This window comes from Cyanistes caeruleus, chromosome 19, assembly GCF_971803275.1.
Source record: "Cyanistes caeruleus chromosome 19, bCyaCae1.hap1.1, whole genome shotgun sequence".
Taxonomy (NCBI): Eukaryota; Metazoa; Chordata; class Aves; order Passeriformes; family Paridae; genus Cyanistes; species Cyanistes caeruleus.
In genome coordinates this window covers 4,188,437-4,213,249 of record NC_141719.1, presented here as the reverse complement: position 1 = coordinate 4,213,249, position 24,813 = coordinate 4,188,437, and the positions used below count along the sequence as shown (strand labels likewise).

Below are 24,813 nucleotides of genomic sequence, written 5' to 3'. Positions count from 1 at the left end.
GCCTGGCTAGTGCCTTACTGTGTCCCCTGCTGCCAGGGCACAAGGCATTCTGAGCCTCACATATTTAGGATAAAACCTCATTAAAAGAGAGAGAGTTGGGGAAAGACCAGACCCTGCACGTGCCTGCAGTGTGTTGATGTGTGCTTTCACTCCACTCCTGCAGCCAGGGGTGGGCACAGCAAGGAGGGGAGTGTGAGCCTTGGGAATCTGTAAGGAGCCCTGTCCCCGGCTCCTTGAGCATCAAGACAAATGTCATCGTCCCCTGGTACATCACCAGCCAGGAAAATCTGCGATTTAATTTAGTGCTGATAGACCTGCTATTTATTATGTTTTTTCCCATCTCTTCCACTATCCTACACAATTTTATTAGAGAGAAAAATGACAAGCTGCGTTATTGCTTTTATTATAAATGCATTTGTTCTTGCATTCAGCTTGTTTTGCTCTTCCCTTGCTTGTTGTTCCTCTTCTCTCCTCAGCCTTGTGCTGGTAGTGCCTGCCTCAGCATTCCCAGGATATTGGGAAAGGCATTAATAATCCTTTGGGAGGTTCATCATTCTGGCAGGGTCCTGCGAAGGGAAATCCTCCTGCAGGGAGGGAGCAGCGTTGGGAAGGGCTCCTTGGGACCCCTCTGCTCGGGCTGCAGACGAGGGACGGGGTTCCTGGGGACAGCAGATGTCCTCAGGGGGTGTCTGCTCCTCAGGTGCCGTGTCAGGGTGATCGACACGTTCGGGACAGAGCCGGCCTACAACCACGAGGAGTACGCCACGCTGCGCGGCTACCGCACCAACTGGGGCTACTGGAACCTGCAGCCCACCCAGTTCATGACCATGTTCCGTAAGTGCTGCTGCCTGGACAGGCTGCCTACAGCACAGCCTAGATGTTAAAATGGATTAAAATAATAAAGTAGGTGTTTATTAAAGGCATTTTATAGATACACCTTGGGCTGTGCAAAAGCCTGGCAGAGGCTGCACCCAAGGTGGATGGTGGTCATGATATAAGTTTGGTATTTTTGTATATCAGGGATTAATTCTCCAATTATAGCTTCAGGTAATGAAGTCATATTCCCCCAGTTTGCTTCCCCCAATTCACTTTTGTTTATACTTTTTGGGGCCTGAGGCTGTGGAGTGTCCTTGAATCTTGAATTGAAGCTTGGGAGGATTGTTCTGTCTGACCAAACTGTGAAGAGAGCTTACTAACACTCTATTTGGAATTCAGAGTTATACCCTAATGCAGGACAGGATCTGAGAAATGTAAAAGCTAAAACTTAAGGCATCAGTGGGGGCCTGCCAGGATGGTTCTGAGGGTCTGAGATACTCCATGAGGTGAAGCTCGGGCAGTGTTGTGCTCCCTGGCTCTGCTCCTTCTTCCCCTGCCCACAGGGAGCTCCTGCTGGGCCACCTCTTGGGCTACAGAATGATCCAGGGAGAGAGACCAGGCTCCTTCCACTGCTCCAGCACTGTCAGGGCACTGCCAGCAGCTTCCAGCTGGGGTGGTGTTGGTTACAGAGCCTGGTTTGCTCTCAGCTGGGATCCTGAATGTGAGAGCAGCCTGTGGCATGGACGGGAGATGTGCAGGTCTGAGAAGAGCCCACTGTCCCACCGGCTGCTGGGTTACTCAAGCATTGCTTTTTCCTGGCTGGATAAAGCCCCTCTGGCAGCCTTAAGAACACCTCAGTGTGTGAAGAGCTGCTCAAGTGGGGCTGAATCCTGGATTTCATGAGCTGCTTGAACAGGGATTCAAGCTCCATTTTCCTCCATACTCCAACAAAACTCTGGAGCTGGGCTCATCTCAGGCTGCATCCCCAGTCCTGGGGACATCCCAAAAAACAACTGTCCAGCCACGTGTCTCCTCCCCTTGGTGCCCACAGCTCACACTCCCGACAACTCCTTCATGGGCTTCGTGTCGGAGGAGCTCAACCAGACCGAGAAACAGCTCATCAAGGCCAACAAAGTGAGCAGCATGGCCGTGGTGTACGGCAAGGAGGCCAGCATCTGGAAGGTGGGTGACCTTGGGCTGGTGGGGACAAGCCAGGCAGGCAGGGGTAGGCACAGGCAGAGCTGGGAGCCTCTGGCTCTCACCCCGAGCTGTGCAGGTGCAGATCTGGGTGTGTTCGTGGAGGATTGTCCTTGTCCCGCTCCTGGGGGAATGATGTGACACATCCAGAGCCTCCAAGCAAACAGGGAGAGGCTGGTGGGATGCCATTCCCTGCTCCTTGCTCTGGGTGATGCTTCCTCCCAGCAAGCTTTGAGGCTGAGGATTTCATATCGATGATTTTGTTTAATTAATTATAATGATTGTCACTAATTAATTGCAGTGATTGCTGCATTATGATGGGGATAGTTTGTGTCTGCTTTCAAGCACTCTGTGAAAAGGGGTTGTGCTCCCCAAGCCTGGAGCAGCTGGGGGACAGGGGTGGGTCACTGCATAGGGACAGCCCCTCCAGCCCCCAAAACATCCCCCTGCATCTCCAGATGGTGCTCCCCCCATCTTATCCAGAGCTAGCAAGCTGCTTTTCCTTGCAGGGCTGTAAAAAGGAGCTAATTCTCATTGTCTGTTGATTTATTTCTATTTTTCCCTCTGTGCACCGCCTGGGGCTGCTCCAGTTGCAGGTACTGTACCACACCAGCTGCTGCTGGGCTTTGCCTCTGCGCCTCTTCTCGGGAGAGAAAAGGTTTTTGTCGGAGTTGACTTTGCCTTGACGTGGGCTTGGTCCTCTGGAGCTGCTGGGACTGATGTGGGTTGATGCAGTGGGGGCTGTACCTGCTCTCCTTGCCAGCTTTCCTGATTAGCAGCTGCTAATTAGCAGGGATGCTTGTGGTGAGCCAGGATCCAGCCACACCATCTCCTCTTCACTGGTGTTTGTGGGATTTCCATCACTCCTCAGGTCTGAGAGCAAATCCCCCCTGCCTCTGCCTGGCTGGGGGCCTCCCTGAAAGCCCTACTGAAACCCACTAAATCTCATTTTAGGAGAACTGCAACATCTTGTCTTATTTTTCTACCATTCCCCCGCCCTTTCTTATCCAGAAGTTTCCTTGGAGCTTAGTTAAGGTAATTTGGGAAGGCACTAAAGAGAGTTAAACCCCAGAATGGACATTTCCTTCCACCCTGAGTGCTACAGGCATTTGCTGTTTTGAGTCAGAACTCACAAACACCATCAGTTTTCCCCAAACTGCATATTTGGGGTCATTTATTCCTGGGTGAAGAGGCTGGGACTGGGCCTTGCTGGTTCCTTGAGGCCAGGCTGCCTGGCCTCTGCTTCCCATCTTATCACTCCATGGAATAAAAAAGGGAATAGAGGGTTTCTTTCCTTATTTGGAGTGATTTTAAGGTCTAGAAAGACAAAGACCACCTCCATCTCCTGGAGCCAGGTGCTTACTTAACAGCCTTGGGCCAAACACCCCCTCCAAAGCAGGATGTTTTTGACATTTAGAAACATTTCATTAAACCTCCCTTCCCTTTATTTCTCATTTCCTACCCCTCTGAACTTCTTGCCTCTGGTTCACAAAAGGAGCTGAAGTTTTAATAAGCTGGGAAAGCCTTAGAGCCTTGGAGAATTCCAGGGATCCATGGCTGAGGGAAGAAATGCAGCATTTGAGGAGGCTTTAAGGCAACATACAGGGTTTTCTCAAATTCCCCATTTATAACTCCTTATTCCCCCTGGTCTTTGCTCTTTTGGGGATGTAGCAGCCCTGGAAAATTCAGCATCCAAAGGATGGCCCCTTTGTGGTTTTTTCAAGCAAAAAAAATCTGCAGCGGACAAATTGTTAAAATGAAAGGCTGCTTTGGAGCAAAAGGAGGGAAGCTTCCAAGAGAAGAAAATTGATGACCCCCTTCATTTTCCAGGTGGTGAAACAGGATTAAATCTGAATGAGAAAATCCTTGGAACTTGTTGCTTGGAATAAGAGGCTATTAGCAAGCTCTGGTCTTTGCAGACTTCTTTCTGAACCCTCTGAAGCCTTTAATTCAGCAGCTCCAGAGTGGAAGTTGCCCTTGAAGGGGACAGGGAAGGCAGGAACTTGATCAGAGTGATGGATCCTGCAGCCATTCAGGCTCTCCAGGAGCCTGGGGCAGTCCAGGATGTGTTTCCAAGGAATGAGGAGGGGAGGGTGGGGAATTTGCCCTGCTGTGTGTCTGCCTGAAGCATGGCAGGTGCTCTGGGACAGCATTTTGAGAGTTAACCCCCCCCCATAACAGTGAAGGGGAGGTCAGACCCATCCTTTGGTGTAGTTCACATCTCTAACTTCCTCCCCAGGGCAAGGAGAAGTTCCTGGCCATCCTCAACAAGTACATGGAGATCCATGGCACGGTTTATTACGAGACACAGAGGCCACCCGAGGTGCCGGCGTTCGTAAAGAACCACGGGCTGCTGCCCCAGCACGAGTTCCAGCAGCTGCTGAGGAAGGCAAAGGTGGGTGAGGGCATCCCAGGACCTCCATTCCTTGTGCTCCTCCCCGGCTTGCAGGCACTCCCAGCTGGGATAATTAACCACGAGCCTCTCAGCTGGGATAATTAGGCAGGAACCGAGCAGAACACATTTCAGATCAAGATGTGTCTGATGAGTTTCTCCTTGCAGACTGTCCACAGGCAGAGCACAAGTTTCCTCATTAATTCATTTATTGCTGAGTGGGGTGAGGAGTTTCTTTCCCACCTTATAGCTGTGATAAAAATAAACGAGATTCTTGGAGTGTGTGGGTGTGGGCGCATCCCTGTTGCCTTCAGCTGGTGCCTGGAGGAAATATTCCTGATTTACCAGCCCAAACAGCTTTGGCAAAGCAGAGTTGCTCCATGCAGGGCCAAAGTGATGGTTGTGAGCACCGTGGAGGAACCTGCAGCTCCTGGACACCCCATGGCTGTGCTTGATGGAAAAGGGGGAATTTTGAGCCCAGTTTATCGAACCCCATTAGAGGTTTGGTGTGCAGGAGCAGAGCAGCAGAGAGGGGATGTTGATGGGTTTATCTGGGAGCTTTCCCTGTGGGGAACAATCACCCAGCAGCGCTGTGTTTCTGCCTTGCAGCTCTTCATTGGCTTTGGGTTCCCCTACGAGGGCCCGGCCCCGCTGGAGGCCATCGCCAACGGCTGCGTTTTCCTGCAGGCGCGGTTCAACCCTCCCCACAGCTCCCTCAACCACGAGTTCTTCCGCGGGAAACCCACGTCCAGAGAGGTAAATGTGGTGTGGGGGCTGCATGGAGCCACCCCTGGGCTTGGGCCAGCCTGGGGAAGAGCAGCTGCTGCACTGAGAGTGCTTTTTTCCTTCGGTAAGATTTCCTCTGTGGATGTCTGCTGAAGGGGTCTGGGGATCTGCCTCGGGGAGAAGGGGCTCTGCTGTAGGTTTGGGGTTTCCAAGGAGAAGGTGGTGCAGGAGCCTTGTGCAGACCCTTCCTCACCAGCCCAGATCCATCATCCCCCACACCCTGCTCCCAGGATGATGCTCCCCTGCTCATCCCTCTGTGCCCACAGGGACAGCAGGACCTGCAGGGCTATGAAATCCCTCCAGGCTTGCCCATGGCTGGGAATTCAATCTAAGTAGAGCAGGAACTCTTTAAAACTTAAAGGCTTGAGAAAATTGCCTCTTTTATTATTAATAAAGTGGATAATGCAGAGCAAGGCTCCCTTGCCGAGCTGGGGGCTGTGCAGCTGGACTGGGCTGTCCTGCACCCCCCGAATTAGGAGTTAACACCCATTCGGGAGGGGCTGGGGCTGTACCTCAGCCTGGAGCCGGCTGGCAGCCGGGGTGAGGGCTGTGAAATGCCTCAGGGTGTTCATGTGCCAGAGGGGAAGGAGGTGATCAATCTGTCGGGAAAGAAATGAGGAGGGACAGCAATGAGGAGGATAAACCACACAGCTCTTCTCCTGCAGCTGGCAGCGGTTCAGGCCCCTCTGCCATGTTTTGTGGTGCCCCCAAAACACCTCCTCTGCTCAGCAACCTCTCTCTTCCCTTCCCAGGGGAGAGCAGGGCTGAAAAGACACCTCAGGGCTGACACTAAAGAGGCAGATCCCCAAAAATCAGCTGGGTGGGCAGCCCAGGGAGAAGAAGGATGTCAGTACCTGTGGAGTGCCAGTGAGTGGGCTGCCTGTGGCATCAGGGGGATGCAGCTTCCAGCACTGCTATCTCCCAGTGCCAGACTTGCCCAGCCTTCAGTGGCAATGAATTTTCCCCCTGCCTTGTTTCTAGAGCTGGGAGATGTGGTGCCTTCACAGGCCTTTCCTGCTTTGGTGCGTTTTTACCATCCAGACCCACAGAGTGGCTGAGGTCAGGGTTAAATTGTTCCTGTGTTACCAAGATGGAGATATTCCAGCCTGCAAAAGGAACTCAGTGCTGCTGGGAATGGGGCATCCCAACCCAGTGGGAGTTATAGCACATCATCCTGAGGTTGGGGAGCACCTGGATTCAGAGGAAACCTTCCTCCAGCACTCCCTGGTGCAGTGTTAAAGCCCAGTGTGGCTGTGAGGCTGCTGCTCCTCTCTGCCACCCAGCTGCCAGCAGGAAGCAGCAGCCGTTCCAGCAGGGATTGCAAAGCTGGCACTGCTGTGTTTCAGGTGTCCTCCCAACACCCCTATGCTGAAGAGTTCATCGGGAAGCCCCACGTGTGGACTGTTGACTACAACAACTCTGAGGAGTTCGAAGCTGCCATCAAAACCATCATGAGGACCCAGGTATGGCTCAGAGCAGTTTTGGGGTGACCTCCCCGCTGCTGGGTTTGGACAAGCAGCAGCAGATGTTGGAGCCTGGCTCTCCTTTTCAGACATTAATTTCTTTTCCTCTCTCCTTTGGGTTTTTTCATCCTTTCCTGCAGCCCCAGGGGCACACGTGCTCCCACCTTGCTCTGGCAGGAGCACTGTAGGTGTTTCCCCAGGGCAGAGCTGTGCCTTTGAGGGATCCCCTGGGAATCCTGTGGGTAGGCCTGGAGCAAGGGGAGGCTGAGATAAGGTTTGGGAGCAGGGGCTGAGGCTGCTGCAGGTGTAGAGCAGTTCTGGGAGCTGCTGTGATAACGAAGATAAACCCAGAGAGCTGCAGCCCTCTGCACCTGCCTTTCCCCCATTTCACTGATCCTTACCTTGGGATAGAGCAAATCGATGGGAATAACTTCAGGAGCTGCCTCTGTGAGGGATGTAAGGAAGGGGAGAACCCCAGGGAAAGCAGCATTCCTGCTGTGCCCACTCCAGAAACACTCCCTCATGAATATTTACCTCCCACCCTGTGACAGGAGCCTTTCAAGCTGTCCAAATTATTCAAATCACTTTTCCTGGAGGGGAGGAAAGTGCTGATAGCCATTTTGCTGGCTCCTGGGTTGAGCCATCCTCTCTGGAGGACAGGGATGTGCTGTGGAACCCTGGGTTCACGGTGCTGGGTGGGATTTGGGGGCACAGGTGTGATGCTGGTCAGAGAAGGCTCATCCTTGCTTCCCCTGCATTAGAAGCTGCAGAGATGGGTGCCTGTGGCAATCTGGGGACCTGATTCAGGTAATGTGGCTGTGCCATCACCCTATGTCACCTCCTCCAGGGTGATTTACTGCAGCTCTTCTCATTTTCTCCGTGAGTTTGTAAAGACTGATCAAACCCGACGTAGGAAAACAGTTGTTGTTTTGCACATTCATTCCTGTATCTCGATTAGAATGAAATTAAAAATAATGACATCCCTGCTGCTGTGCTGCCAGGCTGTCAGAGCTTGACCCTCCACCATCTGGGCTGGAGACAGCCCTGAAGTGAAGGAATTGCAGTGGGCGGGAGGCTGGGAGCTGTTTTGGGAGAGAGAAGGGAATTTTCAGTTTTTCCAGAAGAGAAGAAAGCAAACAGTGAAGCCTGGTGCTGCGGTGCTGTTAAACTAATTAAAGAATGGTGAGGTTGAGGATGGAGAAAGGGCTGTGCTGGTTCCTGGGCAGCTGTGTTGTGCTGCTGCAGTGTTGGCTGGATGTGCACCAGGTCATTTAGGTGCTTAATGGTCTGGTTAAAAATTAAAGAACTGGAAAGGATTTTAGGGAAGGGTTTGGTGGCGTGATGGGCACTGGGCAGGAGGAGCTGGTGTCCAGAACTGGGCACTCACTGGAGTGTGCTGCTGCTGCTGTGCCCAACCCAAAAAAGGGGGTTTGCCCCAAATCAAGCTCCTGTCTCAGCTCTTCTCCTCATTCCCACCCTGGGATCAGGACCCCCTCTGCAGTGCCCTCCCAGGAAGCATCCCAGCCTCTGGAATTACCCTCAGCTGCTGGGAGTCCTAAATTTGCCCCAAAGGAACAACTCCAGTCACTGAGGCCCCATTTGCTCTGTGACACGAGGTCCTTCCCACCAACATCCACAACTCCCCTCCCTGGGGTTTCAAAGACATTGTATAAATCCTCCCAGAGCAGAGCAGGCAGTGAGTGTGAATAACTTACAGCAGCCTCTTTCCTTCCCCCCCACCTCCTTTTTATCTTTTAAATAGAAAGGCCTGCTTTATTAGAGATGTTGTCAAGGCAATTAAGCCTAAAAATTGACCTACCTTACAGGTTTAAAAGCCTTATTATGGGCTTTGGCTCCAGGAGTCCATGGGTATCTTGTCTTTAAAATACTGTTTGTTACAGCAGGAATTGAAAGCAAGGGCATTAACAGGAGGAGCAGCAGAAAGATGGTAGCTGGGCAATTTAGTGGTCCTGTTCCCAACCAGTTACTGGAATTTGGAGGAATTATTTTACTGACTCCTATTTTTTTCCCCCCTGAAGGCAAAATGGGGTGTTCTGTTATTGGAATATCTAATAAATTTTTCTGTGTTTCAGAATAACCAACATCAATTTATTTTTTTTTTCTGTCAAAACATTTCATTTCAAAATTACTGGAATGAAATACTATGGTTTTGTTTCCCATCTGCCTGCCTTTGTTTGGAAATACCCTGCCAATTTATTGAAAGGAATGCTGGATCTGAAATGATGCATTTCCCTTTGCTTCACCAACTCAGACAGATTGAACCTGAAACACAACATTTTCCCTCTCCCTGATGGATGAAAACATTGGAAATTGAAAAGTGACCTGAAATTGATTTTATTTAGGGGATTTTTGTTGTCGTATGACCGTAAAATCACATATCCCAGAGATGTTTTGCATCTTCTAGGCCAGAACTCAGTAAGACATTTTTGGGGATATGGGATTTTGTGGGAAAACTGGCTTTGCCATCAGCTGGAAGCTGTGCTGGGGACCAGGGGCTGGGAACCAGGATGCTGAGAGCCTGTCTGGGAATCTGGGAGCTGGTTCATGAAGCTGCCAGTAACTCTGGTGTGGTCAAGCTGACAAGAAGCTCTCCCTGCTTTGTTCTGAGGGGGGTTTACTGGCTCTCAGCAATATTTTAGCATCACTGCAGCACCCCAGTTTCTCCTGCTGACCCGCAGGGCTGCAGCTCGGGGCAGGCTGTGCCCTCCCACAGCTCCTGCTGGGCTGGCACAGCTCCCCAGGCTCAGGGCTGGCTGCTGCCTTTGTGCAAACAGAGCAGTTGGGATGCAGCCGGCGTCCCTCCCAACCCAGTTCTGCCTGAAAGAAACTTCTTCCTTCTGGAGGCAGAGCTGAATCATGCTTGGGACGTGGCTGGGGTTTGCAATCTGTGTTCTTTTTCCCCAAGAACAGCCCTTGTGCTGCCCTATCTCATCCTTTTGGAGGTGACACCCATTCCAGGTCGCCCTGCAGCTGCTGGGCAAGGTTTTTGGCAGGCTGTGTCTCTGCTGTTCATCTCACTTGGGGCAGTTCTGGCTTTCCGTGATTCTTTGCATCCCTGACCTATTTATGAGGAAAGTTAAAACCAGGGAAGCACCAAACCCCTCTACCCCAGAGATGAAATCTCAGCACAGGGACAGGGGGTGGTGTCCCTCTGGGAAAGGTGATGCTGGAGGCTTGTCCCAGTGATGGATTCTGTCTCTAATCCTGGGGTTAGAGGCTGGAGAAGGAGAGAGGTTTGCAAGCACCACCATTTTCTGGGCCTTCAGCTTTTCCCATTGTCAAAACCAGTCCTTGCACAAGCAATTTAATAGACCCAATATTCTGGTGTAGTGAAGGGAGAAGGCTTCATTATATTAAAGTCAAACATACAGGACTATAATGGAAAATTATACATTTCAGACTATGCCTGAAAGAGCGGCACATTAAACATCACAGTGAAAATAGCTGGTTAAAATGTTCCAGCCTGCTGTTACGTGCCAGCACAGAATTGCATTATTTTTCTACTTATTTGTCTGATGACGTTCAGGTTTTTTTCCGCCCCTCTTTCTTTATCTTTTGAATGAAGGAGGCCTCATATTCCCTTCCAGCTGGAGGCTCTGAACCCAGGGCTCTTGTAGTGGCAGCCCCATGGGGCACCAGTAACTCCCTGCTTGGCTGACGGAGGAAGCACTGGGGCTGGGAAGCTCTGGCTCTGTGTTCCCCACCTGAGGAAAGGATGGCAAAACCCATCTTACCAACCCCTCCATTCCCTCCCATGCCAGCATCATCCTGCAGTGGGATGCAGTGATCCCCACCTCAGAACCCCCCTCCTCTTCCTCCTCCTCCTCCCTCCCAGGGCTCTGGGGACATCCTGAGCTCCCCATGAGGAGTGCCATTAACAGCTTGGCTGTTGAGAAGAGGCCGAGCCTGTCAGATCTTAATTAAACAATTATCTTCTCAAAATTGGCATTTTCTCAGTCTTGAGTGCGCAGGCTGAATCCTAACAAAACCTGGAGAGGGGAGCAGAGGGAAGTGAGAGCCTTTGGGGGACCCCTGAGAGGGAGAGGGGCTGGAGGAGCAGGGGCTGCAGTGGGCTCCAGCCCACTCCTGCTGCCCAGGGATCCCACAGAGCCCCTGGGAGCCTTGGAGAGGTGGGATTGCACCCCTGGAAACATGTGCAGGCACAAGGAGGGGCTGTGTGAGGTGCTGCAGCATTCTGGGGGACGAGGCTGCTTCTGGAATTGTGCCTGGCAAAGGGGCAAGGCCCCCCATGAAAGCAGGGGTGAGATGAAACTGAGCACTGGTGATGCTGAGCAAGGGGTGCTTTGTCTCCTCCAAACCTGTGCCACGCAGTCCCAGCCTGGCTCTGAAACCCAGACAGGCAATTTTGCTTAGAGAGGGCTCTGCCCCAGTTAACTGAGAGCCCATCAGGAATTCAGAGGCAGGATTGGTGCCTGTCACTGTGTCAGCCCTGATTAGCGTGCACATCTGTAATTAGATGAAACAGCTGTGCTTTCCAGCCTGTCTGAGATCTCAGGTGGGATATTTATGGCAGGGAGATGCTTAGAGGGTTCTCAGCAGACTGAGCCTTTGAGCTTGGTTTTGACAGGTACTTCAAAAGGAAATAGCTATTTTGGAGGTGCAGAGCTCAGAAAATAGAAGCATCAGTGTTTTCTGGATTAATTATCTTTGGGTGGTTTTGCTTATAATCCTTCTGAATAAAAGCTCTGCAGAGATGCACAAGGGGAAAGGAGGTCCCAGGACTGGCCCCTTCCATGCACCAACCTCCTGCACCTCATCTAACATCTCTCTGGAAAAATAAGGGACTGTGGTAAAATATGTCTTCCCAAGGCAGAAAGTTCCTTAAAAAATAATTTGTTCCAGAGGGAAGGGAGACATCAATCACTGCCCTTGTGGCAGTGCTCTTCCCATGGGGAAAATCACTGCAGGCCTGGGGGCAGGCACTGGTCCTGCTGAAGGCAGGGAGCCTGGCTGGCTGCTCCAGGCTGCTCCTGGCTGCTCCTGGCTGCTCCTGGCTGCTCCAGGCTGCTCCAGGCTGCTCCAGGCTGCTCCTGGCTATTCCAGGCTGTTCCTGGCTGCTCCAGGCTGCTCCAGGCTGCCCCTGGCTGTTCCTGGCTGTTCCTGGCTGTTCCTGGCTGCTCCAGGCTGCTCCAGGCTGCTCCTGGCTATTCCAGGCTGCTCCTGGCTGTTCCTGGCTGCCCTGGAACCTGTGCCACCACAGTGCCATGGACAAGCTCATGTGGGGACACTGCTGAGCCACTGTGCAGAAGAGGGAGGGCAGGCAGAGTCTCCTGGAGAGCAGGAGCATTTTGTAACCCACACTGAAAATATCCCATGGTTAGAGCACTGCTGACTCTGTAAATAGCAGTTCTGGACGTGGAAGTGCAGGGACAGCACTGACATCCATGTGGGAACCAGTGTTTGCTCCATCCCAGTGCTCACCCAGCTCCTGCCCCATCCCAGCAGTGCCAGCAGGGACCACCAAGCCCCTGGGACTGGCAGAGACGACGGCTTCCACCCCACCACAGCCACCTGCACTGGGCAGCAAACCCTCAGTGACATGGCAGTGGGAAAAGGGAGATGCTTTTCCCTGGGTTGTGCACAGCCCTTTCCTGGCCAGTTTTGTGGTTCGGAGCCTGGAGCCTCCTCTCTGAGTGGTCAGGGGAGCAGAGGATGCCACACCAGACCTGGGGCAGCACCGAGATGCTCTTGCTCTGGATTAGCTTGGCATCTTTTCCAATTCTACCTCTTCCCCTGTATTTTAAGATTGCTCCACCCTTGCCCACAGCTGCAGAGTGTTTGTTGGGCTGGAACAGTTTGTGCTTAGTTTGAAGTGACCTATTGGATGAAAACTGATTTGATTTTATAACTCACTAAAAGTGGAGAGAAGGTAGACTAAAGTGGAACAGAGTGATTTCATTTGCACCAGTAGGTTGAACCCAATGTACTCCTCTCTCTTTATCACTTTATGAGGTTTCTCCAGCCCTAGGATTCTTCCCTGCTTGCTTTGGTGGGCAGACACCAAAGAGTTGTGGGCTCTGGTGGGTGGGGGAGCCGTGCCCAAGGTTCTGCTGTCTCAGGGGCAGGGCAAGGCTGTCCCCAGCTGCTGCCTGTGCTCTGCTCTTGCCCTTCACAGGTGGACCCTTACCTGCCTTATGAGTACACCTGCGAGGGGATGCTGGAGCGGATCCACGCCTACATTCAGCACCAGGTTGGGGAGAATCCCTTTCCTCCCTGGGGAACCATCTCTGTCCTCCTGGCCAGCTTTCCCTCTTCTCCCTGGGGAGCATCCCTGTTCTGCCATGGGCACTGTGCAGGCTGTGCCCTGATTGCAGAGAGCACCAGGAGATGGGGCTGGGGGAGGCTTGTTGTGGACCAGAGGTGCTGGGGGTTGGTGGAGGATTCCTGGGGGTGCTGGGGCTGGGTCAGGGCCTTTCTGCTGCAGAGAATAAGGCAGCAGTGGGAGAAGAAGAGGTGAGAGAAGAAGAGGTTCATCCCCCACAGCAGGAGATGCCATCTCTGCATGCAAATGATCTCAACCTGATGAGCAAAGTCATCACCCCAATTGTTCTCCTGTCCCACCAGTGGCCTCCCTCCCCTGCTGTTAACATCTCAGGGTGCTGACCCATTATCTCCTCTGCCACCAGGATTTCTGCACCACATCATCTCTTCCTCCGTCTCCCAAGACCAAGACTCCTGCTATGCAAAGCTCTCCAAGCCTGCTGGCCCTGTCCCCCAACTCCACCCACCTGGTGTGGTCCCCCAGCGCCGGGAGGGCTCCCCAGGCGTGGCCCCCGGTGGCCTCGCTGCAGGTGTGGGTGTCGGAGCCCCAGCACACGTGCACGGAGACGTGCCGGCGGCACGGGCTGGTCTGCGAGCCCACCTTCTTCAGGTTCCTCAACAAGGAGGAGGTGTTTCTCCAGTGAGTTGGGGCCTTCTCAGTGAGCTTGTGGGGAGGGCCACCAGACAGACAATGTTCCCTTTGCTCCCCACATCCCCTGCACCCATTTTCCTCACGTTCCCCCTCCCAAAATCCCAGTGATGAGCCTTCATGCCCAAGTCAGGGCCCAGCTTCACTCTTTAGCAGGCAACAACAGCGTTTCCAACCACGGTTCCGCCTCTTTCCGACCCCATTCCTCTTCACCTCCCACATGCTCTCTCCCCTTCCTCTCCTTTTTAATGTCTCTCTCTATAAAACTGCATTTTGAACACACAGTGGTGAAGTTTTAATAGAGTATAAATCTGCCACTGGGCTCCGTGCTGCTCTCTGGGCAATTAAAATGCGAGCGTTGCCGGTGCTGTCACGCTGGTCAGGCAGGCGCCGCGCGTCCCGCTGACATTTTTATAGGATAAATTAGAGCTGGGGCCTGCCTTTCACTCCTTCCCCCTGCACATCCTCCTCCAGACCTTAAACCGAGCTAACTCAGGGACTTGTCAGTTGGGAAGGGTTGGTGGGAGGGCAGTGCCGGTGCTGCTGCTCTGTCTGGGAGGGGAGGGCTGTTAAAATCCACGCTGTGCATTTCTGCTGCTCCTCGGGGCTTTTGCTGATGCCCAGCCCAGTTTTGTGGCTAATCCCAGCTAACGGGGAGCATGTGGGCATTCACTGATCCCCTCGCCCTTCCAGGGAGTGTTATCTGCATAGGAGGTGTCCACAGAGAGAGGACAGAGCTGTTGGTCAGCAAGGGGCTGTAAGAGAGCCATCGAACATCATCAGCTGGAAGGGACCCACAAGGATCAATGATTCCAGCTCCTAGGATTTGGGTGGGGTTTTGTGGGTGATTCTGAGCCATCTGTGGGTTGGGGCAGTCTCTGGGCTACAGGGTTGAGTTGCCAGGGTCTCCCCTTCCTGCGTGGCGTGTTGGGCTGGTGACGAGCACTCACGTGTAGCCAAGGGGTGGCAAACAGAGCTCAGCAAAGACCTGCCCCACCCTTAGCAAAGGAACCTCCCCAGGAGAGACAAAAACCCTTCAGTGACCCCCCGGCAGACCCTCACCTGACCTGACCACCTTGCCTTGGCCCCCAGGCTCAGCATCACCTGCGACAGCACCGAGTACGAGATGAACCATCTGTACCCCGCGGTGGCCGAGAACGTCCACGAGTGCTACCTCCAGAAGGAGCCACTGCTCTTCAGCTGCGCCGGCTCCAACGCCAAGTACCGGCGCCTGTGTCCCTGCCGCGATTTCCGCCAAGGACAGGTGGCTCTGTGCAGGGACTGCTTGTGACGGGCCGGCCACACCGCGCCTGCCGCACCGGCACCGCGTGGCTTCTCCTCAGAACTCTGCGGCGGCCGAGGAGCTGGGACGGGTCCCTGCCGGTGGCTGAGCCGGGGCTGTCGGACTCTGGGGGTTGTTTCATCCACCAGCCAACTGTGAATGACCATGGCCTGAACTCTGGAGTCATTTTCTTCCCAAGGAGCGTCGTCCGACCGCATCCGAACCCACCTGGACCTGGTGGCACTGGGATGGGGTGGTGGGGAGAGAGGGGCTGGGAACTCCCTTCCCCTCCTCTGGCAATGGGACAAGCCACCAGCAGACTGCAGTTTCAGGGTTTTCATCTTCTTCAAGCATCCTAAGTTGTTTTATTTATTGATTTTTTTTAACCCTCCCCCTGACAAGTGGTAAATTAAAGGGGAATCCACACCCAGCCCTTCTGTGGGAGTTCTTGGGCAGAGAGAGCTGCACTGCTGGGGGCAGGGGTGATGCTGGTGGCTGTTGTGGATGTGGAGCTGGGGAGGGAGTGGCTGGGTTGGATGGACACATTGGGGACTGCCAGGAGCATTCCCTGGTACCCCCAGGAAGAGCCAGTGTGGGCTGGACAGTGAAGGGTGGGATGGGGCTGGCTCCTGGGAAAGCTGCGGGCACCTCAGGCAGGGCAGAGGTGCCCAAAGTGATCCCCCCCAGCCTCCAGGCTGCTCTTCACCCTGCTGGGCCATGCACAGAGCTGAACATCCCCCCAGGGATGGTGGGAGCTGCTGGTGAGGGCACAGGGGCTGCTCGGGATTCAGGTGAGTGGGCAGAGGGGAGGAATTCCTGGTGGGAATCCAAGGGCAGAGCAGCTAAAGAGCAACATCCTGACTCTGTGTGCCCCAGATATTGCCAGCACAGCAAGAGGTGAGCTCCAAGCAACCATCTTCCATAGAACTCTTTGCTTCTTCCCTTTCCTTAGTGCTGCTCTTCTTGCTTTGAGGGGGTTTCCCCCCTACTGCCGAAGTTTCCCCTCCTGGCACGTCCCCTGGCTGGGTTGGTGCTGCCTGGGGTGACCTGGTTTGTTTTTGTTTTGGTTTGGTTTGTTTTTGTGGGGCTGCTCACCAGGGCAAGGTGTTGCTGTAAGGTTGGTGCTCAGCCCTGCTGCTGCTTGCGAGGCTGAAAGGGGAGATTCCTGCAGGTCATAAAACCTGTGGCTGGAAAATCAGGGGCTGGAAATGTTTTTTTGCTCCTGGGATTGCTCCTGGCGTGGCTGGCGAGGGAGGCTGGTGGGGTGGCAGCCTGATCTGGCACCGCAGGATCCCTGGCAGGATTGTCCCCTCTGGCTCACAGACTGATGAGAGCAGAGGCAGGATGAGTGCATGAGGTCTGCCCTGTGCCCCAGCCACTCGCTGGAGCTGTGCCACACCCCCTGGCACATCCAGCCTGTCCTCCCCGTGTCCCTGCTGTGTCACCACAGGGTGCTGTGTCCTCTGGGCACCCCCCCTGTCAGCCTGGCCACATCCTGCCCTGGACGGAGACGCTGCCGTTATCCCAGAGCAATTTGTCACCCTCAGCTCCAAACTGCGTGGGCAGCCTCCATCCTGCCTCTGACGCCAGCCGAGGGGAAGGATTGATTAAGTAATTTTTGTGTCTTGCAGCCAGCGTGTGTCTAAATAAAAGCAGCACAAGCCTCTCTTCGCAGAGCTGAGCAGCAGCACCGCTCCACAGCACCTTTCATCTCAGCCTCAAAGCATCCCCTGGCACAGACTGCTGCCAGTGCTGGGTGGGCAGCAGCTGGGCTGGGAGAGGCACGGGGGGTCTGCCAGCAGGAACCACCAGCAGTTCACCTCCCAGGGCTGTAAACACAAAATAAAACTGGATTTTATAGGAAGTCTAAGTGAGTTTTAAAGACTGAGAGGCTTGGGATGCCTCGTGAGGCAGCGCTTGTTATACATCAGCTCCCTGGGCAGCTTTTTCCACTGTTTCTGCTCAGCTGCTTTTAAAATAGCCTTCACCTTTCAGCAGTCCAGCGCTGCCTCCCACTGCAGAGAACCCAAATTATCCCCTGGCAGGAGCATTTTTCTCCAGGCTGAAATAAAAGGTGGCTGGCTCACCTTCGCCGCTGTCATGGGAAATAATGATCTGTCTGGAACCTTGTTGGAACTCAAGTCAGCCTGTAAATTTGGGTGATGGGGCTGAGTGAGGCTCTGCTATTGCCTGTCATGTCTCTGCCCCATCAGTGCTGAGGGGCTGCCTGGGGAAGAAGCTTCTCCTTTGCCTGTTGGTGATGGAGCATCACTTGTGCCTGTTGGATGTAACAGGGACCAGAGTGTGGCTGCTGGGGCATCCCACATGCCTTGGTCTGTAAAACCCCATGGCAGGGCAAGCTTCAGGCTGGGCTGCCTTGGGAATGCCAGTGCTGGGTGTTAACATCACTTTTGGGTGCAGAATTGGCATCAAAATATCTGTTACGTGGGGGCTGTGTGTGTGCCAGGGGCACAGTGGCACCAAGGAATGGAGCTGCTGGGTCAGCAGCAGCTCCTGGAGGGACTTTGTCACCTGGAAATGCTTTTCTCTGCCCTGGCTGTGCCTGGTGATCACTGGGCATCCCAACTGCCTTTCCAAACTCTTTCCTGAGCAGCCTGGTCTCTGGCCAGGACACATTTCCATTTGGAAGGGAGATCTGAGGACACAAACATCAAATTCACAATTTATTAAGCAGGAGCATGTAAGAGATCTGAAGGGAAGCAGAGCTGCTGCCCTGTGAGAGAGGTTCTGATGCCCACAGCTAATTGGAAAGAATAAATCCCCAGTTGGGAGGGGGAAAAGAAGAGGAAATGGTCTCAAAACTGTGAATAAACCCAAACAAAATGAAATAAGTTGTCTGTCAGCTGCACTCTCTGATGCTGCTGGATGGGACAGTTTGTTTAATAACTGAAGTGGGGGCATGGGGAGCCCCTGGGGTCCCTCAGGGTGGGACATCTCTGTCCCACATCTTTTGGTGGCATCTCTGGTGGCATCCAGCCAGCAGAACCTCCTGGAATGTCTTGGATTTGTTTCCTATCCTGTTTTCTGGCAGCTGTGAAACCAGGACAGGCGTATCAAAAGAATGATATTGTTCTGGAAATCCATTTTCCTTACCTAGAAACGAAGCCAGGAGCGAGATTTATGTTTCTGAGCCTCACTCTTCTTCTAAGTAATTCCACTCAGAACTTTCTTTATGGAGTTGATTGGGGTTTTTTGCTCTGCTCTGTTTTGAATATTGATGGCACCAAGCCCTGCCCGTGCAGGGGGGCTGGGGGAGAGGATGGCTGGTCCCTGCCCTGGTGTCCCCCAGGGCCTGAGCAGGACCAGGCTGTGAATCCAACCTGGGGCTGTAAATCCAACCTGGGGCAGTAAAATCCCAGCCTGGGGAGGTCCTGGGGCTGCTCCACTCTTATCTGGGGCTTTATTAGCAAATGCTTAAAGCAGCTTTTCCTTCCTGATCCTCGGCTTATCAGCGGCCGGGTAAAACTGCAAATCGCATCCCTGATGTGGACGGTCCGGGCAGGAGAAACCCATTTATTTCCCCTAACGGGTTTATCAGCAGATCAAGGAGCTGCTGAAGATGTAAGCACCATGGTTATTTCCCCAGGTGATGGATCTTGCTGCCACACAGCCCCCGGAGCCTGACAGGGATGGCTGATGGACCCGTGCTCGGTGCTGCTGCCTCATGTATTTCAAGGTCTTGCTTTAATTGAGTCCTGTCTCCCTGATGTCAGGGTTTTCCTACTTTTTTTTTCTTTTTTAATATTATTTTTTCCCCCTTTAGGATGACTTTCCCAAAATAAAAGAATGCATTTAATCTCCTGTCCCCTTCCTTCATCTCTCCCTCCCTGTGGCAAATCCAGAGCTGTAAAGAAAGTGAACAAATTGAAAATCTGTCCTCAGACTTACTGGGTGAAAAGAGCAGCAAAATCTTCTGCCTTTATTTCTTCCTCTTTCTTTTTCATCCTTTATTTTATTTTATCTTGTAGAAGGGACGTGGACTGGGGGAGAAAGTCCTTTTCAGAGCTGTGGGGCTGAGCATTCCCATTTTTATCAGCTGCAGCAGCAGTGCCCAGTGACACTCATTGTGGCTCGTTAGTGGAAAGCCATTAAAACTCGGGATCAATATTTTCTCGGGAGAGATAAGGCCCATTCAATAGCATCCCCCGAGGCAGGCAGAGAAACACCAAGAGCCATGGCCAGAGCTGAGCAGAAATGCTGAGGGAGCAGCTTCTCCTGCAGGTGCCTGAGGAGGGGTCAGGATGGGACATCCCCCAGCCCAGGAGAGGGGAAGCTGAGCCAGAACCCAGCCCTCAGCATCCAGACCCTCTGGAGAGGGGGAGAAATTAAATTTGGGGAGGATGGGGAGAGAGGGGAATGTTTGGGGGGGGTTTGGCATCCAACCAGGGCTCCTTGGCACAGGTGCCACTGCTGCCTGAAAAGGGTATCAGGAGGGAAAAAGCAAATAAATGAATTGTCCATTCCCAAGCCCTGGCTGCTGGCTCTGGAATTCCAGAGGAAAAGGGCTGCTGGGTGTTCAACCCATGTCCTCTCCATCTCTCAGAGGGCTCCCACCACCCTTCACCCTCTGGAGCTGAGGTTCCAGTAGAGACCTGTTAGAAACAGGAGAGAAGATTGTTTTTAATGTTAGAGCTGCCAGAGGTATCAGCTTCTCTCTAAATATAAACCAGAAAACAGGAAATAACGATCTGTCCTAATTTAGTGCCTTTCATCCAAGGATTCAAAGCATCTGACAGCATCACTAAGAAATAAGGGAAGGCTTCACAACCTGCATGGAAATGCAGCCACTCCAGAGCTTTGTGTGCAGCTTTTTGCTGATTGTTGCACTGCAACCCTTCACTCACCATCCCTGATTCCTTCCCAGATCCCCCCAGTTCGCAGTCACTGGGACTGATGTGGGAAGTCAGCCTGGGAATGAGTGATGCTCTTGCAGCTCGACACCGTGCACAGCTGGCTCAGAGCCACCAAGCGTGGAGGACTGTTTATTTAATCAATTAATTGAATTAATTAATTTTCAGGAGAGTGCTGAGAAAAATAATAGGGAGCTCCAGCAGCTCTGCCAGCTGTCTGGCTGTGTGCAGCAGTGGGAGCAGGGCAGGATCTGTACATGGAACAGGGAGCACAGCAGGCCTGGACAGTGCTGGGATAGATGGGAATTACAGAATTGTGGGGTTTGGGTTGGAAGGAACATTTGAAGTTCATCTCATTCCAACCTCTGCCATGGGCCTGGACACCTCCCACTCCCCAGGGTGCTCCAAACCTTGTCCAGCCTGGCCTTGAGCACTTCCAGGAATCCAGGGACAGCCACAGCTTCTCTGGGCAACCTGTGCCAGGGCCTCAACACCCTCTCTATAAATAATTTTTTCCTTATATTCAATCTGAAATGACCCTGTTTTAGTTTAAAACCATCACCCCTTGTCTCAGCACAACAGCCCCTGCTAAAAAGTCTGTCCCCATCTTTCCCTTCAGGTTCTGGAAGGGGCTCTGAGCTCTCCCTGGAGCTTCTCTTCTCCAGGGGAGCACCCCCAGCTCTCCCAGCCTGGCCAGAGCAGAGGGGCTCCAGCCCTTGGAGCATCTCCGTGGTCTCCTCTGAACCCACAGGAACCCACCCATGTCCTTCTACATGTCTGGAAAATGAATCCCCAAACACCAGAGGTTCATGTCCAAAAAGGAGACAGAGGAGTCCTGGAACTTTATTCAAATAAACAGAGAGGCCTTGGGCCATTCCCCTGGGGTCTCTCCAGTTTTTGGAGGATGCAGCCTCCTTTTTATACCAATTTCCTGGCCATGTCCCTCTCTCTTTCCCCACTGGCTGAGGCACTTGAGAGGCACAGACTTCCCAGAGTGCCTGATACCTGAGATTCCCCTCTAATGTAGAACCCTCCCTCTTAATTTTTAATTCTTATGGAATTTATGGTGCTTCCCCATTGTTTCTTTCATCTTTCAATATCCAGTTTCATTTATCATCAAACCTACAGTTTGTTTGTAAAGGCAAACATCTTTTTTTCATTCATCAATCAGTGGAATCCATCCCATTGTTTCTTTTATCTCTCAGTGCTAGTTTTATTTACCAGCAGACCCACAGCTTGTTTGGAAAGACAAATCCCTCCTTCCTCTCATACAGAAGCTGTAGGTGGGGGGGATCCTGCAATGTTTTCCTCAGGGAAAGGCACCCCTGGCTGCTGCACAGGGCACTGGAACTGCTGCTTCTCCCTCTCCTGACATTCCCAATCCTGCACCTTTGCTGCCCACTGACCCCTGGGTGTGCTTTGCCCCACGTTCCCCACTCTCACCAGTCTGGCACACCGGGATTTCCTTGCATGCTTTGCCCTGGAAACAAAGGAGGATGTTCCACCAGATTTACCTGCAAGGTTCCTCAGCCACCAGACCCTCTGGGCATCAGCAAGATGTTCCTCAGCTGTCCCCAGGCTCTTGTGACATCCCTGTTCCTCTGCAAAGGCTGTTCATGTTTGGCACTGAGGTCTGAGCCCTCTTGGTTCCTGTGCCCACCCTTTGCCATCCCTGCACCTGTGTCAGACTGTGGCAGTGGCTGGGTGCTGAATGGAGCCCCTCTGGCTGTCACCAGCAGTGCCATTGGCACCACACAGCAGGGCCAGTCCTCTGCCCTTCCAGCTGTGCCCAGATGTGGCCAGGCCGGGACTGGGCTTGGGAGCAAGAACTTCACAAAAGAAAAGTGGGAGGCGGCAGATTTCCACACTTAATTAAGTCACCAAGTTAATCCCAATTAGGAGCTGTAATAGGAGTTATAATGGTTGATCATCTCTCCCCCGAGCCACAGCTGCACTGTCTCTCATAAAGGGGAGGACGGGCAGTGATGTGTCTGTGACACCAGAGCTGCCACCCGGGTGTCCCCTGGGGAGAGGGGATTGTCCCCTGCTGCTCCCCAGGGTGGGGGACAGGTTGGGGACACCACTGTGTGACCCAGTGACCCCCTGACTCAATTTCATCATCACCACTTTTCCAAGAACACCCTGCATTTGGCTGCTCGTGCTCCTGTTTGAGCAGGCTCCTACCAGAAAACCAAAGTGCAGGGACATTTCAGAGACCTCCCCACTGCTGCTCTGTGCTGCAAAGAGCCTGACTGGGAACATCTGCTTGTCCTCCTTTTTCTGGGCACGTGAACCAAGAGGTGCCAGGTGGCTTCAGCAGGGACAGGGAGCAGCCCTTTCCTCCTGCTTTGTTCTGGATCACAGGACAGGCTCTGGACCCCTTGGATCCCAGGGCCAGCTCAGGGTTGTGTCCAGCCCTGCCTCCAAACCCTCCTTACTTCACTCCTGCTCCCTGAACCCCAGCCAGCAGAACCTCTAAACCTCATCCCTGCACCCCTGTCCTGCTCAGAGAGCTCCTGTGGGAGCATCCCAGCACAGCTTTGCTGTTACCTTTTGCTTCCAGAGCCGTGGGATGTAATATCCCCAGTGCCTGACTCCTCCCTGGGCACTGGGAAAGGTGCTGCCAATGCTCTATTGAGAATTGGCCAGGAGGCTGAAAGATGAACTCCTGGAGAGGCTTCCCCCCAAAGGCTGGCTCCCTGCATGGCCACAAGGGAATTTTGGATGCCCAGTGCCCTGGCTGCATCACAGCAGTCAGACAAAGCTCCGTTAAATACCCCAGGAAGGACAAATTCACTGACAAAATCACACTGCCAATATTCAGCAGCACAGAAAACAGAGGATTTTGCTCCTTACATTTGGCTCAGCATCATCCAAAGCTACAGGGAATTGTGCACCACAGATCCTGGGGTTATCTTCCTTGGAAGCCTGTTCTGCTGCAGAGGAAGGGCAATGCTCCTTCTCTTCTTCCTCCTCCTCCTCCTCCTCCTCTTCCTCCTCCTCTTCCTCTGGCCGCCCCAGCACAGGCAGAGCCTTCTCACCTGCCCACCCCCAGCTCCTCCACCGCCCACCGGGGGCTCAGCCGGTTTTGTAGCTGCTATTTTGGCTGGGTGTTTTTGTTGTAAGTGTTGTTGAACAGGAAAAATAAAAACTCGAGGCCCCTGGTGGTATTTTTAGTCCCGTATCGGTGACTCGCTCAAAAGCCTCAGCAGGACTGTAAAATAAAATTAATCTGCATCTGCCGTGCGTCACTTTTACAAAGCTCGTCTCCTTCTGCTACTGCGGGGATGGTTTGCAACCCTGGGCTTGGGAGAGCGCCAAGTACCTGCCAGGCAGCCCCAGAACAGCAGACAGCAGTGGGGAACCAGCAGGGATGGGGGTGAGGGGCGGGCAGAGGGAAGGAAATTGGATTCTCCTGGAGTTTGTGGGAAGCTGAGGCCGATCCGCCTGCTCAGGTACCCGACAGGAGCCGTCGGTGCAGCTGGAGAGAGATGTACCGGCTTGCTGGCAGGGCAGAGCTGCTGGGGGAACTGGGGATCTGCTGGGGGAACTGGGGATCTGCTGGGGGAACTGGGGATCTGCTGGGGGAACTGGGGAGCCCTGGCAGTGCCCCACCGCCCTGGATGGGGAGTGAGAAGAGGCATTGCCATGGAGACTGATGAGAGCGTTGGAAACTCACTGCCATGGAAACCAGTTTGGAGTTTCTGGGGGCATTGGGTGCTGGGATGGTGATCCATGTGGCTTGGGATGGCTGGGGGTGCTCCAGAGCAGGGCTGATCCCCACTGCACCCCTCACATGGGTTATGGGGGGCCAAGCTGGAGTAACAAGTCCCCAAAGTGGGGAAGAGAGCAGCCCAAACTGGGGGAATGTGGTGGGGACAGAGCTGCTGGGTATTTCTGGCTCTCAGCCACACAACCTGCCAGCAGCCAGGCCTGGGAACTGCAGAGGAGCCCTAAAGCAGCCGAGGGTGGAATTGCAGCACCGGGCACCTCCCGAGAGGAGCTGGGAGGGAAGAGCAGGACTGGGATGAGGGCTGGCAGGAGGGATGGGGGAGGCTTGGCAGCTCTGAGGTGATGGGAACAGCACTGAACTGCTCTCCCTCCCCACCCAAAACCAGCAAAGCATCTCCTGTCTGGGTTTGCTTTGCTTCCCAAAATAGGACTTCAGGAAAGCAGGAGAGACCACGACACCCCTGGGCTGAGTCTCTGCTTTTCGAGAGGGAGGTGTCCTCAGTGGGGACACTGAGTGTCCTGAGGTGGCTTTTGTCACCCTCCCCACGGGCCACACTCCCTGGGCCACGCAGTTTCAAACCTCCAGGATGCCTCTGGCCCTTCCAGCTTTGCTCCTGGCACAGCCCTGGCTGGCACACGTGGGGTGGTGGGGTCTGAGGGTCTCCTGCCCAGCTCTGCACCCTTTCCCCTCTTTCCCCACATCCAGCAGCTGGCAGATGGATCCTCCATGTGCACTTCTGAGCACCTCCCCAGGGCTGGTGATTCTCCAGCCTACCCACTCCCCCATTCCACGAGCATGGAAACCCTCCCTGGCATTTCCAACCCTTTATTTTCTGCCCTGACACAGCACTGGCCGTGTCCCCTTGCTCTGGGGTGGGGGAATTGCATCCTCCCAGCCCAGACATGCCCTGCAGGGCCAGCAGATGTTCTGGCTGCAAACCCTCACTCCCCTTGGGATGGATCGATGGCAGAGCGATGGGAGCTCATGAGACCCAGGGGAGGAAAGGTTTCCTCACAGCTGAGGTACCAGAAACACCTTTCCACCCTTGTTCCCTATTCTGGACACGATAGGATGGGGCCAGCCTGGCCTCCAGTGAGCCCATGCCGTGGTGCAGGAAGGGTGGGAGCACCTGGAGCCCATGAAGTGTTGTTGGAGGTGAGGTTTGGGCTGTGCTGCTGCAGGTGGGGGGCTCTGGGGTGACCCTGGCTGCAGGGCTGGGGGGCCTGAGGCTCCTCTGGGAGCTGATATCCCCACTCCTGTGCCCTGAGGGGAGGCTGGGGGGTGTTGACAGCCACAGGGGAGATGGTTTGGGGGTTCTCTC

General features: G+C 53.7%; 1 protein-coding gene across 1 annotated transcript in view; it reads left to right on the top strand.

The window, feature by feature from the left end:
* The window catches only part of MGAT5B (alpha-1,6-mannosylglycoprotein 6-beta-N-acetylglucosaminyltransferase B), a 65,294-nt gene extending 49,976 nt beyond the window's left edge, over positions 1-15,318 (top strand). The window contains exons 10-17 of the mRNA XM_086857736.1: positions 701-834; positions 1,868-1,998; positions 4,253-4,408; positions 5,015-5,161; positions 6,538-6,654; positions 12,812-12,886; positions 13,323-13,597; positions 14,699-15,318. Coding sequence (XP_086713862.1) covers positions 701-834; positions 1,868-1,998; positions 4,253-4,408; positions 5,015-5,161; positions 6,538-6,654; positions 12,812-12,886; positions 13,323-13,597; positions 14,699-14,897 — 1,234 coding nt within the window. The 3' untranslated portion in view covers positions 14,898-15,318. The remainder of the gene's footprint in view (positions 1-700; positions 835-1,867; positions 1,999-4,252; positions 4,409-5,014; positions 5,162-6,537; positions 6,655-12,811; positions 12,887-13,322; positions 13,598-14,698) is intronic.
* Positions 15,319-24,813: the final 9,495 nt, after the last annotated feature.